Raw genomic sequence first — 12969 nt, 5'->3', positions numbered from 1 at the left:
TAATGCGTAAGTGTGAGAGAGAGGGCCCTGGCCATCACGCATTGAAGGCTGACACAGTGTTGGAAAAAAGCAATGCCCTGCTAGAGACAGGCCATCGTCACCTCAGCAGGCATATAAAGCAATTCATTAATTGGTGTGAAAACAGCCACACATGCGCAAACACACACACCTCAACACAAATACACATACTAATGCTATGGGTATCCTATGAACTCAATGCTTGTTAACACATTACCTGGGATCAAAGAGGCAAAGGCTGGAAGGAGACAGGGCTGGAGGAGTCATTATTTGTCGAGGAAAATTGCAGCCCAGTGTTGTGTTTGTCCTTCGAAAAACCTGGCAGAATAGAGGTCTCATCCGTTTCACAAAACGGACGGATCTCTTCCCTTGTCACCATCATGTAAGAGTCTTTGAAATCCCCCGGGTACTTTTCTTTCTTTTTTTTTTTTTAATCAAAGCTGGGAGGAAATGAATCGGAGCTTCAGTTGTGATCCAAGCCCGGAGGTATAGAAGGGATCCACATGACCACTGCCCATTTCCACACCATTACAGCAACAGTCATGGCTGTAATAGGTTGAATTGGGCCATTGATTTCTCTCATGCACCCTCTCTTTCACCCAAAAAACTAGTCGGTGCCAGTTCTCGTAGTTCTTTTTAACAAAACATCACATGCTCAAAGACAGCGCACACAAAACTTCAACTTAGCCCAATGAAAGAGCACACAAACTCGCATACAACCAAAACAATATGTCCAAGCTCGAGTTCCTGGGGAGTTAAACAAAGGACTGAGTTTAAATTGGCTTTTAAAGAACTCCCCAGCACAATCAGGGAGTTGACTCGAGCTACTATAGTGTGTCAGAGGACTGCTTAGAAAAAGAAGGGTAGTTAGGCCGAGGTCTATAGTGCAGTGAATGGCTTATCTAAAGTGTGACGGCTCAAGAGCTTCCCCCGACCAGCTTCAATAGGCCTCCAATCAGGCCTGACTATCCCTCAATCTTTGGTCAGCTGTTTTAACTGGCTTGTGATTGAGTGGCATCATTAAGGGCCTATTTATCTTCCCCTGTATCACAGTCCTGAAAGACTGGTGACATGCTCAACACACCCACACACCGCCTACACATGAACCTGAGCAGATGCACAACTGCATTAGCACAAGCACAACATTCAGCAACACAACATCGGCTGGCTACAAACGCGCTCCTTTTCAGCTAGTTGAAAGCATGTAAAATATCTTTTCTTTCTAAGCTGGTGCTGGTTTTAACAAACTTTCAGCTTCACTTTCTCTTTTATCTACATTTCCTCATCCAGCAGCTTCAGAACGCCACCAGTCCTCCCAAGAAAACTGACCCAGGCGCTGCAGGCTGTGATTCCTTCGAGGGTTTGGCATGTGGCTGTGTTGAAGAGTAATATCGCCAGAACAAAATAGCAGGCCAGGTCAAATCATGACCCCACACAAGACAGAGACCCTCCCAAACAAGCCACAACAAATAGCTCTCTGTAGCCTCTCCCTGCCTTTGATCTGAAGAAGCAGAGATGAGATCTGTCTCCTCTTTCCTCTCTTCTCTTGTGGCCTTTTCTCCTTTTCTTTACGACTTCTCCAGGCATCTCTCTTTCCCCTCCCGCTGAGCAGGTGTACTAAATGAGGTGACTATTCCAACAGCATTGGGCCGCACCTCAAAGTGCAGTCTGTGAAGAGGGCTTTTCTCTCCTCCCCTCTTATCTTTTATCCCTTCCATCGCCCCATCTCCTTTACTCTCCCTCTTCCTTTCCCTTTATCCCTCTCCATCCCCTTTACTTCTTTTAACATGCTCCCTCGCACTCTTGAATGTGAAATAGAGAGGGCCATGCTTCTCATCTATTTGAATTCATCTACACCTCCCTGTCTATCTCCCTCTGTGCATCTCTCTCAGCCTATTGTCTATTTAGCTATACGTCTAATTATGCTGTCTCACTTATGTAATTAGCACAAAAATAAATGGCTGCCGTGGCTTTGTCTCTCCCCTTCACCCCTCCCGTTGCAGGCTCTGAGAAAACAAATTATGGAGAACAATAGGTACAAATGGCTTCTGCACCAAACCACATGATGGATGCAGCCTGGCTTCCCTGCATCTCATCCCTTCCTTTTTCCCTTCCTCGCTTACTCTCTTTACTCTCCCTCCCTTCTCCATTATCTCTGGCTCTATATGTCTCTGTTTGGAAACAGGGGAGGACTTGAGCACTCTCTCGCCCAACTACCCTATCATTGTATAGCTGTATCATCTGTCTTCCCTTCTTGGCACTGACACTATATTCACACTGACATCATATTAGGCAAGGTCCTTTTTCCATCTCTTTCTTTCTCTTTCTCGCTGCTCTCCTCTCTCTTCCCCTTCCCCTGCTGTTGTCTCCACTGGCACTCTCTTCTCTCTCCCCCAGAGAATTCTCACCACGACTGCAAAGCAAACGCCTGGGACTTTCTAAAGCAAACAGCCAGCATCCTGTGCCGCAGCCCCATCTGTGGATAGTCTGAGCAGGGAACAATCAGTCCCTCTCCTCCTCTGTTTCGTTCTCTTTCCAGCCCCCTGGGATCTGCACAGCGCTAGGATGCCTCAGTCAGACGGGTGCAATGTGCTGGAACAATGGTTGGGCTGCTTCCTCCAGGAGGGGTGTTAGGTTCACCTCAGCCAGCTTGGGAAGCACTTAGCCATGTGTTCATGCCCTCCTTGCGGCGGCTTCGCTGGAATGTGGCAGAAGCAAAAAAGCCTCCCACTATACACCTTCCTTACCTCAACCTCATACACCCCCTATCCACAACTCTGCGCTCACACACTCACACATGCACACACACAACCACTTTCTGCGTGTCCAAGCGTACACCTGAGATCTAATGCTTAGCCTGAGGTGTTGAAATATCAACTTTCTATTAATCCCCCTCAGACTTGCAGTCAGTTACACCTTTGTTGTTTTTCACCTCTGCCATGCTGGAAGAAAAACAGCAGGTTTGGTTTACACCAATACAAGCATATCCATTACCTGAAATGCTAGGCTCCTGGCAGTAAATCCCTTTGACCCCTCTGCCTGCCTTTTCTTTCTTTTTCTCTCTCTGCCTCCCTCTATTCTCATGCTGAGCCCATTACTGTCTCTGCATCGTCTTTCTCTGGCCAAACAGACGGCAGGAGAGAGACACACCTTACCCTCCCACCGGTTCAACCGCCACCCACCTGAACCACCCACACACTACATTGTTCCTCACGTTTCCTCACAGCTCAATAACATTAACATGTTTTGCCGTTGAGGGAGCCGCAGTTAAAAGCCCGATCGATAAGCTTTGACTGACACCCCTCAGTTGATAGCAAATTGGCTGCCTTCTCTCACAGACCTCCCACGGTGAGTTTCTCAGCCCTGTCCGAAATGGAACAAATGGAAATAAAAGGCATCACTACACTTTCTCCAACCCTTCACCCAGCCTCCTACAACAACACAGCGAAGTCTCTCATTGTGCAGAAAGAAGAAGAGACACAGCCAGCCCACTATTTTGGTTAATGGTTGAGTCACTAACACAATATTAGCCCCGGTGTTCCAGGCAGTTTGAACTGACAGGAAGGAGAGATGAAAAGAAGATAAAGATGGGGGGCTTGACTTTAAGGAACGAGAAGCTGGAGCACTCAACCCACAAGGGTATGCCCTGTTTCCGTCGCTGATAAAGCAGGCAATCTCTTGTTTCCTTGAATGTGTTTTTACCCCTAGTTGGTTAAGGAGATGACATGTTCTGAGAGCTACAGCATCATTAATTAGACAGTTGGACTTTGACTAATCGCTCCACAAAGGGCACACAGCCCTGAAGATGCCAAACACTCATCTCAGCTTATCATCCTCTGCCCTCATGTGCGCCCTTGACCTCTGCGTGTGTGCGTTCAGGGTGTTGCTTCCATGGGCTCCTCGTGAGTCATTTCTGGATGATGTGGATGTGCAACACTGTCTCACAGCAGTTTGTCAGATAGTCAAGAAATTAAATCTTCAGGATTCTCAGTCAAGTTAGCAATAATAAATATGCAACAGGCAGTTAGACTTTCAAAATAAAGCTTACTGAGAAATGATAATTGCTTTAAATGCCAAAAGTATGGGTTAGGTTTAGGATAAGACTATGGTTTGGCTGTTTTCTACTCCGTACACAGGCTTTCTCACTTTTCATGCTTATTAATTTGAAGTCATGCTGAGTGTCACATTCATGTCCATGTACACAAATCTAATAAATTCAGTTGTGTATCAGTGCCCTGATACTGGGCTGACACCTGCCATAAGCCCTGGTACACCAAACAAACTATTTCAGATCTGACAATCACATAAGCGCCACTGACAATTGCATTTCATTTAAGGAAAGGAAAAAGAGAAGTTAAATAAATCACCATCTAGCATTAAATAAATATTGTCCGATGGTATTCCTAACTGAACTTTTCTTTCTCTTGAGCCCCTTCTCAGCTGCCAGAATCCGTCTCCAGCAGAGCTATCTTTAATATAAGGTTAAGGAACACGGCTGGTGAAGATAACACAGGAACAGATATTGCTGCAACGCAGAAGATAAATTTCAATTTGCTGTTGGTTTCTGTGTCTCGGCAGGAGATATGAAATTCTTGTCTTGCAGGGCAGGAATTGATTGGAAAATAAAAATGGATGTGTGGTCTAGTATGTCTGCAATTTTTCTGTTGTATGTTGGTTTCTGGGCTTAGGGTCCTTTGAAATGGTGATACATCTCTCTAGTAGGAAGTGACACTTGCATTTTGGGGGAGATAAATGCAATCCAAGACTTTCTTAAAATAGCTGCTACTGTATAAACGTGACCGTTTCCCTTGGGGGGGCTGTTTTAATGGCATGCACAGAATCCCGGTTTCTCCCGCTCTCTTTCCTTTCCATTACTGTGTTTGTACTGAAGAATAAATGAGTAAACAAATTTGCGCTGTCCCCACCAGTCTGTATACTGATGATGCAGCCTGAAGTGCTGTAATTGGGGAAGAAGTCTCCAGGCAGTGGCAGGAAGCTGACATGGCCCCTCCATTGTCCTATTCCCTGTCATTTCCTCTCCGGATCCTCCGACTGCCCCAGAGGAAGACAAGGTGAGGATGTGCAGAGACAGACACAAGGAGAAAGCGAAGACAAAAAGAGGATGGGCGGGCAGAGGTAAAAATAATACTGCAAGAGGTCAAGTGCCATCCACTGTTTGCTACCTGGCCACTTTGGCTTCCTGTGCTGAGCCATACCAGCGTACACATCCAGTTAAGTTGCTAACAGCTGATAACAAAGCCTCAGGACACACTGCCAAGTTCTTTATCTGTGTTTGCCTGCATGGCAAAGCTGATTAGAGACAGGCAACATTATGAAGCCCCATTGTTTCCTTTCTCCTTCCAGTTTCTCCGTCTGTACACGTAGCAAGTGCGTGTGTGGCGAGGCGAAAGGGAGGATATCTGTTTATGAAGAAAGGCTGAAAGACAATGGCATGTGTGCGCGGCACGTCTTCAGGATGTGGAAAAAACAGCAGGCCACAGTTTAAGAGCTTGATCATTCATTATTGTCTGCGTGCGCCTGTCTGCATGATCAAAAGGTTTGGGAAAGTGTAGGTCTAGAGGCTTTCTACAACCCTGATTCCAGAAAAGTTGAGACTTTGCGTAAAATGTAAATAAAAATAGATTGGAATCATTTGCGAACAAACAGTTTTACAAAGTGTTCTAGAGCCCATGCAGTAATATCTTTGATACAATCATGTTTACAAAGTGGTGAGACTTGCTCCATCCTTGCTTGTGAATGACTGACCCTTAACAGGATGCCCCTTTCATACCCAATCATGATACTATCACCTGTTATCAATGAACCTGATCACCTGTGGAATGATTCAAACAGGTGTTTTTGGAGCATTCAACAACTTTCTCAGTCTGTAGTTTGTCCTGTCCCAACTTGTTTGAAACATTTGCTGTCGTCAAATTCAGATTAAGCTGATATTTACAAAAATCAATCAAGTTGATGAGGTCGAACATTAAATACATTGTCTTTGTACTATTTTCAATTGAGGCTTTTTCTGGAATCAGGGTTGTACAAGAAAAATTTAACAACAACATTCAAACATAAAGTTTTTAGTTGTTTGGTTAAAATGTTCAGGAGAAGGAAAAATACATATCTTGGTTTTAAAGATAGAAAATACAGCAAATGTACAGATCTTTACATTTGACTTGTGGCCCCAAGTGAATTTAGAAAATTCAGAAACTACGTTCAATATAACACCCCGGCAGCAAAACCATTACACGGAGCTCACATAGACAGAAAATCAAAGTAGGCCAAAATTCATCTATATCTTTGCCATGACTGTGTCTCCTAAATAATGCAAGACACTTCTGTTCAAGACTCAGCTGTGTTCGGATTCTGCTGCGTCTGCACTACTGTGCACCTCGTATCTAACGCTCCTCACCGGCTGGCTGGGGTTCTTGCCGCCAAACTTTCTCCTGCTCATACACTTCATCACTGCATCATAGAAGGAATGGAACTGATAGAGGGACAGAAAAGGAAAACTAAAGGGAGAGATTTGAGAGAATGCGTGTGCGTGTGTGTGTGTGTGTGTGTGTGTGTGCGTGTGCGTGTGTGTGACAGAGAGAGACACGAGAGTAACAAGATGGAGAAAAGGTTAACGATGCTCAGCGGTCTTCCTCAGTGTTTTCTTGCTGCTTGTCAGCTTAATCATCAACACATAGCTGAGTCTTATCCCTGCAACAAGAGTCCCCTCCCTCCGTCCTCCATCCCCCTCCTCATCTTAAGCTCTGTTTCCCTCTGCCCATACGGACTCCCTTCACAAGAATTCAAAGAGCAGCAGAACGGCTGATCATAAAATATGCACACTTCCCCAAAACCAACCTCTTGGGCCACGCTGCCACTGCGTCCACAAACATATCTGTACTGCATGAGGAAAAGACAAATCTCTGGTAATGGGAAAGGATGATGGGGTGGGGAGGAGAGGGCTTGATCAGAGCTTATCACTGCCTCGGCTTAATATCAGTTCTCTGTTTGTGTCCGTGTGTGCCTGCATGAGGTGTGTGTGCGTGAACGGGCTTTCAACCTTTGCTGAAAGCCCGGCAGCCCCCTCCGGCCCATTAAGCAGATACGCTCCCATGTCCTCGTGTCCCACAGTCACACATTCTGCAGCCAGGCAAAGGAGTTGTGAGAAGAAGTAAGGTGGAAAATTTCCACGGCGTTACACTATAGTGTGACATGACAGGCAACACGACTTAAGAGGAAGGGAGAGAAACTTGTAATCTCAGCTCACAGCCTTTGAACTTGGCCCGATGAGACGCAAGCGACCCAAAGCAAAAGGTTCCAAAGAAGAGCTCACTGAAGATTACTCAGAATACTGATGCAGTGTGGAATCCAATTCCTCTGGGAGCCCAGGGGACTTTCCGAGAAAGTAAATTATCAGTGTTGTACAAGACTACATACATACAAATGTGTGCTATATGCCTTACACACATTTCAAAGTGAAGCCATGTGCTGTGGCCAGATTTTTATACTGTTGAAGGCTGGCACAATAAATGAGGTCTAGGGTCTCTTAGGTTCTAATTAGGGCAGCTGTTACCATTTTCATTATTTGTGAGCGTGTGTGTGTGTGTAAGATAGAGAGAGAGAGAGAGAGAGAGAGAGAGAGAGAGAGAGAGAGAGAGAGAGAGAGAGAGAGAGAGAGAGAGAGGGAGGCAGAGAGAGAGAGAGAGTTGTGTGTGTGTGTGTGTGTGTGTGTGTGTGTGTGTTGGGGTCGGGGGAAATATGCCACTGTCTGGCTACCGCCCCTTCTCATCCAGCTGTTGCTAGTCTGTCAGGGAGCAGAGGTCTACCGGTGTCATATCCCTCCCCCGGGCTTTGAATAATGACAAAACCATGCGGAACCGGGGCTGAAGGTAAAGATGCGTTCACAACAAATGGCTACTAAACACGCTTTGCCATTTGCAATCTTGAAAGCTATTAAAACTATGTGTGATGGAGCTACAAAGATTTTGATTTCATTATTCCATCTGTTGTCCATCCCAGAGATGATCTGGGTCAGCGTGGTGCCGTTCTGTATTCTCTTACATTTAAATATGATTATTTTCTCTCAAATTGTTAATACCAAGTGAGTTTATCAACTCTGAAAAATGCTGATAAGTCAACAGTTGCTCAGTGTTGATTGCTGAAAGCTTCTTTGTTTTGCATCAAGACATTTACAGCACTAAATTAATAGGGTACATTTTACCAGCTGCTCAGAGAGCCTGCTTGTTCATAATGATTATATTTATACTGAAAAAACAACAGATGTTCTGCTCTCTGTCACATTCTATGCTAACTGTATTACACCATCGCTTTAATAATTAGATGGATGCATAAAGCTGGAAAAACTACCTTTACAGGCGAGATATGCATCAAATCAAACACTAATTCAAAGCAATTTGTTTTCCAGAAAACACACTCACAGTCTGACTTTCTTTTACACTGGGTCGTTTGAGTATAAGCACGGTGTATCTTCTTTTTTTTCGTCATAAGAATTCATAAACAAAGTACTGTAGTCAAGTCAATTCTGCAAACAAGACGTAGCAGGGGGTGGTGGTGGTGGTGGTGTGGGGGGCAAACAGGTGCGTTTTGCTGTCTCCCGAAAACAAATGCTGCCCCTCTCCGTCTCACTCACTCTCTCTCTATCCCCTTTCTTACGCACTCTCCATCTCTCCCCTCTCACTCTCTCTATCACTCTCTCCCTATGTACCTTGCTCCATCACTAACACATCTGCCCACGAGACCGTGCTCCCCCCATGATAGACCGTGGACCCCTTTATCTGTTTACGCACCGTTCACAGCGGCCACGATCGTGTCGGATTACGGCTCAGAGACAAAACTTCAGACCAACAGAAGAGCCCACACCGTTCCAACGGGACAAGGCTCTCGCTTTAGATTTATGTTGAGTGGAAATCAATCTGGGGACCGCTGACTAACTTCGGGGAAAGGGGATGCGCAGCTCTGCACGGCGCCGTCTCATTTCGCAGCGCCTCGGTTGTAGCCTATTATCCTCACCTGTTAAAATACCCAATCGTTTCATTCTCAGTTTCAAAGGAGAATTTCTTGTGAATGGACACACGGGCGTATACGCGCAGACACGCGTACACACGCGTCGCAGTCGGGAGCAACGAATCCCCCGGGTGAAAGAATAAAATCTTAAACTTTCCGTTCGTGCGCCCTGCATCCGTAAGCTCATGCCTACCCAGTGAAACACAGAGATCGCCTCTCTCTCACACATCAGAAATCTGAACCTGAACAGGGACAATCCCTGCTACTCCGATCGTTACGCAGTGCCACTATTCTCCGGTGCTCCAGCTCGGCTTGCAGACAGTGAAACCTCCTGATGTAATCACTCTTTAAAAACTAATTAAACATTTACCGGCAATTAGCAGCACTGAATTGCAGCACTGCAGCATATCAGTTGCCTCTGTGTAACAGGCGCACTGGGTGGCTTGACGCAGCGCGCCAGCACGGAGCGCGGTCCGTTCTCTCTCCAGCAATAAAGACCTGCAGATGAAAACAAACGCAAGCATGTCTTACCTGTGACCATAAGGCAAAAGATGAGATACAACGCCGTCATTTTAGCCGCTCTGGGCGCTGATTGTGTTGCGTGGAAGGATTCACTCGCTCCGTCTATGCGACTGAGCTGGTTATGGTCCACCGCGGCACCGGAATATCAGCGGACGGACAAGCCAAGCGCACAGGGTCTCGTCTACAATAACATCCAGTTTAAATGAATGACTCTGAAGGGTCCGAACAGTTTGGAAACTCTCAGTTAACAATGCATCTCCATAGTTGGTAACTTTCCACACTGAATCAGCTTCTCCTCCAGTGTCCGTTCCCCGTCACGCCGGCACAGCTTTTGCCTCTCACTGCGCTCTCAGTGAGTCCATTAGTGAATCGGTCGTTTCAGTCAGTAGGTTCGTCCACAGTCCACTTTTAACCTACTTGGGCATGCTGCGCTCGAAAGCGATCTCTCCTCCTCGACAGTGCGCAGTGATAAACCCCGGTGAAGTTGCCTCTCGCCCCCTCCGCTGGAGTCTCTCACTCTGTTCGCACTGTAACACACTCACTCCTTCCCTCTCTCACACTCTTCCCCCGTCGGTCTCCTCTGTTTACTTCTCACTCCCTCTTGCCGATAGGAAATGCGCACTGACAGTCATCTGGTGGTGGTAGGGGGTGTACACCAAATCTGGCAGGAGCTGAGTCGGAGGAGCCCCTCTCCCTCAGATGCTTGCCAGGGGGGGCCCAGCGGCCCCCGCCCCCAGGGGCCCTGCCATTGGTTGAGCGGGCGTCACGGGGAGGGTATTTAAAACATTTATTCCAAGTTAAATGACTGCCCTAACATTTTTTGGGTGGTGTAGCACACATGGAGACTTGCATTCTATCCACTCATGCATGGCCTGTTCATTAGTAGGAAAATGTACTTTCTAATGTACTCTACAAATATTTGTTTTTACATTTCACTCCCAATCACCAGTGTTGTGATAACAGTGATGGTAACAAGCTCAATATGAGCCTTAATTATGATCAGAATGTTTATTCCTCAGCCCAAATCCATGTACCTCCATTTCACTTTATAACTGCAGCTTTGTGATTCAGTCGTGTTGAGACTCAACAATATGAGCTGAAGTAATGTTTTACACATCAATCACTCAACCTCATGCTGAGGTTTAAGAAATATTATCTGCAGCCTTCCGGGATGCATTACCTTTGTCGTAACGACACAGAAACTTCTCCTTCTTCTGAATGAGGCTATCAGACAAGCCCTTTGCTTTTGCCAATCCTGGGTCAAATTTTGATTAGAAGAAAATGTAACCGTTGAAAACTGGAATCCAGTTCAATCTCTTCCCTCCATTATCCAACAGACTTTGGAAATGAACTGAATCACGTGTGAGTAGCTTTAGAGCAGAATCAGCTGCAGATTCTTTGCCTAATGGTGAAATGATGACTCTAAAACCTCGACACATCAAACTTGTTTTGTTGTTTACTCAGCTTTGCAGACAACTCATGTTATTTAACCTAAATATGTATCGCTATGTCAGTTAACTGACAAATGAGGGTTTTTAAATTGAAGTATAGTTTATGCAGATTAGCTTCACAGGCTTATTGAGTATTTTTTTTATGATAATTTTCTTTGAAGTTGCTTCAAAACATACTTTTTTCAGGTACAGTTTGATCTAAAATGAGCCTATTGTTCATTGTCATACAGTGGGCGCTAAGATGAACAGAAGAGAACAGAATCATTATCATATTTCAACAAAAGCTAAGGCTTTTATAAAGAGATGAAAACAGCACAGTCTATCACTTGCCTGTGGCTGTTTATAACAGCTCTTTGATGTTGTTCATTAGTTATTCAAGGATCTATTGATTAACCAAAATAATAGGCCTTGCAGTCATCTGGTTAATCAGTCTTTCACTTGTATGTGTATTGTGCCAAGCAACGATTTAATTTAATGTTAACACATCCCCCCCTTCACACACACACACAATAAACACACAGAAAGACATGCACACATGCGCCCTGTTAGCTCAACCAGGTGGTTAGCGCTCCAAAAGACTGTGAAAAATTCATCAAAGAGTGTAAATTTGGACACTGAGGACTCCAGCGTGTGCGGATTCCAGAAAGCATCATCCACAAAAACAACACTTTCTTTTTGACATTTCGCACTGCATTTAATTAAAGGCTGAAGCACACAATGATTAGGGCTCACGCCTCATGAGGGTTCCCCCCAAACAGCAGTTTTCAAACCCCGGGGCTGGCCTTCCTGTTTATTGCCTCCCTGTAATGCAAACATAAGGGTCCCCTGCCAGTAAACACATGTTGATGGAAGAAACAGCTTGCACAGCTGGGAAGCCAACCCAGGTTAGTGTGAGTGAGCACATGGGCAAACGAGCGTGTCTGAATGTGTGTGTTTGTGTGCAGGAATAGATGCGTGCTTGTTGTTTCTACATATGTCAGAGTGCAATTTGGGTTGTGTGTGGGTGCTTGAATATGACAAGACAGCAAATACTGAGAAGAAACTGCGCTTTTTGTTTCTGTGTGTGTTTGTGGGCCACAGTGTGCACGTGTGAAAACCATCAATGAGTGACTGAAGGCAGGGGCTCGGGTGAGCAGTAAAACAGCAGGGTGCCTCCACCAGTTGTGCTGTGATAATAAAATCAGCATCCATTGTGCAAAGGCTGTCACCGGGCATGATGCTGTGATTGAAATGCATGATCCCCTATGGCTCACACAGATGGACGGATAGATGAGGGCACAGCAGATGATACATGCACTAGCATCGGTTTGAGCCAATAGTCTTAATTATGCTGGCCTCCGTGGCATCAAATGGAGGGCGCCCATACTCCCCAAGCTTTTGAGTGTCTGAATAATTTATAAATAAAAAGGGGGTTTTCAGCTGTGAGTTTATTAATAATAAATATGGTTTGATATTTACTAAACTGTTCAGAGGGAGAAAGGGGTGACAGTTAAGACGTCGTTTGCATGGTAATTGTAAGGAGGTAATAAATAAGGCATGAAGTGGAGATATATGGAAATGTGATTCACAGGGAAATGAGAATAATTTAACAAAATATTATCCCAGTCCCTATTTGACCCAGGGTCAATTAAAAAAGAGATGTCAGTCGTGAAGAAAGGCATGCTGGGCCTTAAAATTACAATCGCTTGCTTTCTCTTTTGTCTGCCTGGAAAGTGGCTCCAACGTTCAAGTAGGGGGAAATGTATTCATACTGACACAAACCATGTGTTTAGTTGGAATGAATATTAAACTGAATAAAATCAACCTCATTATCCACCACGGGGAAAAGAAGACATTTCTCTCTCAAAAGTAAACGTGGTAAAACATGAGCTCCAAGTTGAGGAATGTGAGTTTTGTTTTGTCTCAAAACCTGTGGGCTGTGGGAAAACTCCACATAGTTTTCAATGAAAACACACGT

The 12969-nt window shown here is 45.2% G+C and overlaps 1 protein-coding gene across 2 annotated transcripts in view; it reads right to left on the bottom strand.

The window, feature by feature from the left end:
• Positions 1–10239, bottom strand: part of kirrel3l (kirre like nephrin family adhesion molecule 3, like) — a 33810-nt gene extending 23571 nt beyond the window's left edge. For both annotated transcript variants that reach the window (XM_070965839.1, XM_070965840.1), the window contains exon 1: positions 9571–10239. In XM_070965839.1, coding sequence (XP_070821940.1) covers positions 9571–9610 — 40 coding nt within the window. In that variant the 5' untranslated portion in view covers positions 9611–10239. The remainder of the gene's footprint in view (positions 1–9570) is intronic.
• Positions 10240–12969: the final 2730 nt, after the last annotated feature.

The sequence above is a fragment of the Chaetodon trifascialis genome, chromosome 7, assembly GCF_039877785.1.
Source record: "Chaetodon trifascialis isolate fChaTrf1 chromosome 7, fChaTrf1.hap1, whole genome shotgun sequence".
Taxonomy (NCBI): domain Eukaryota; kingdom Metazoa; phylum Chordata; class Actinopteri; order Chaetodontiformes; family Chaetodontidae; genus Chaetodon; species Chaetodon trifascialis.
Note: the sequence above shows the minus strand (reverse complement) of the source record. Positions and strands in the feature narration are given on the sequence as shown.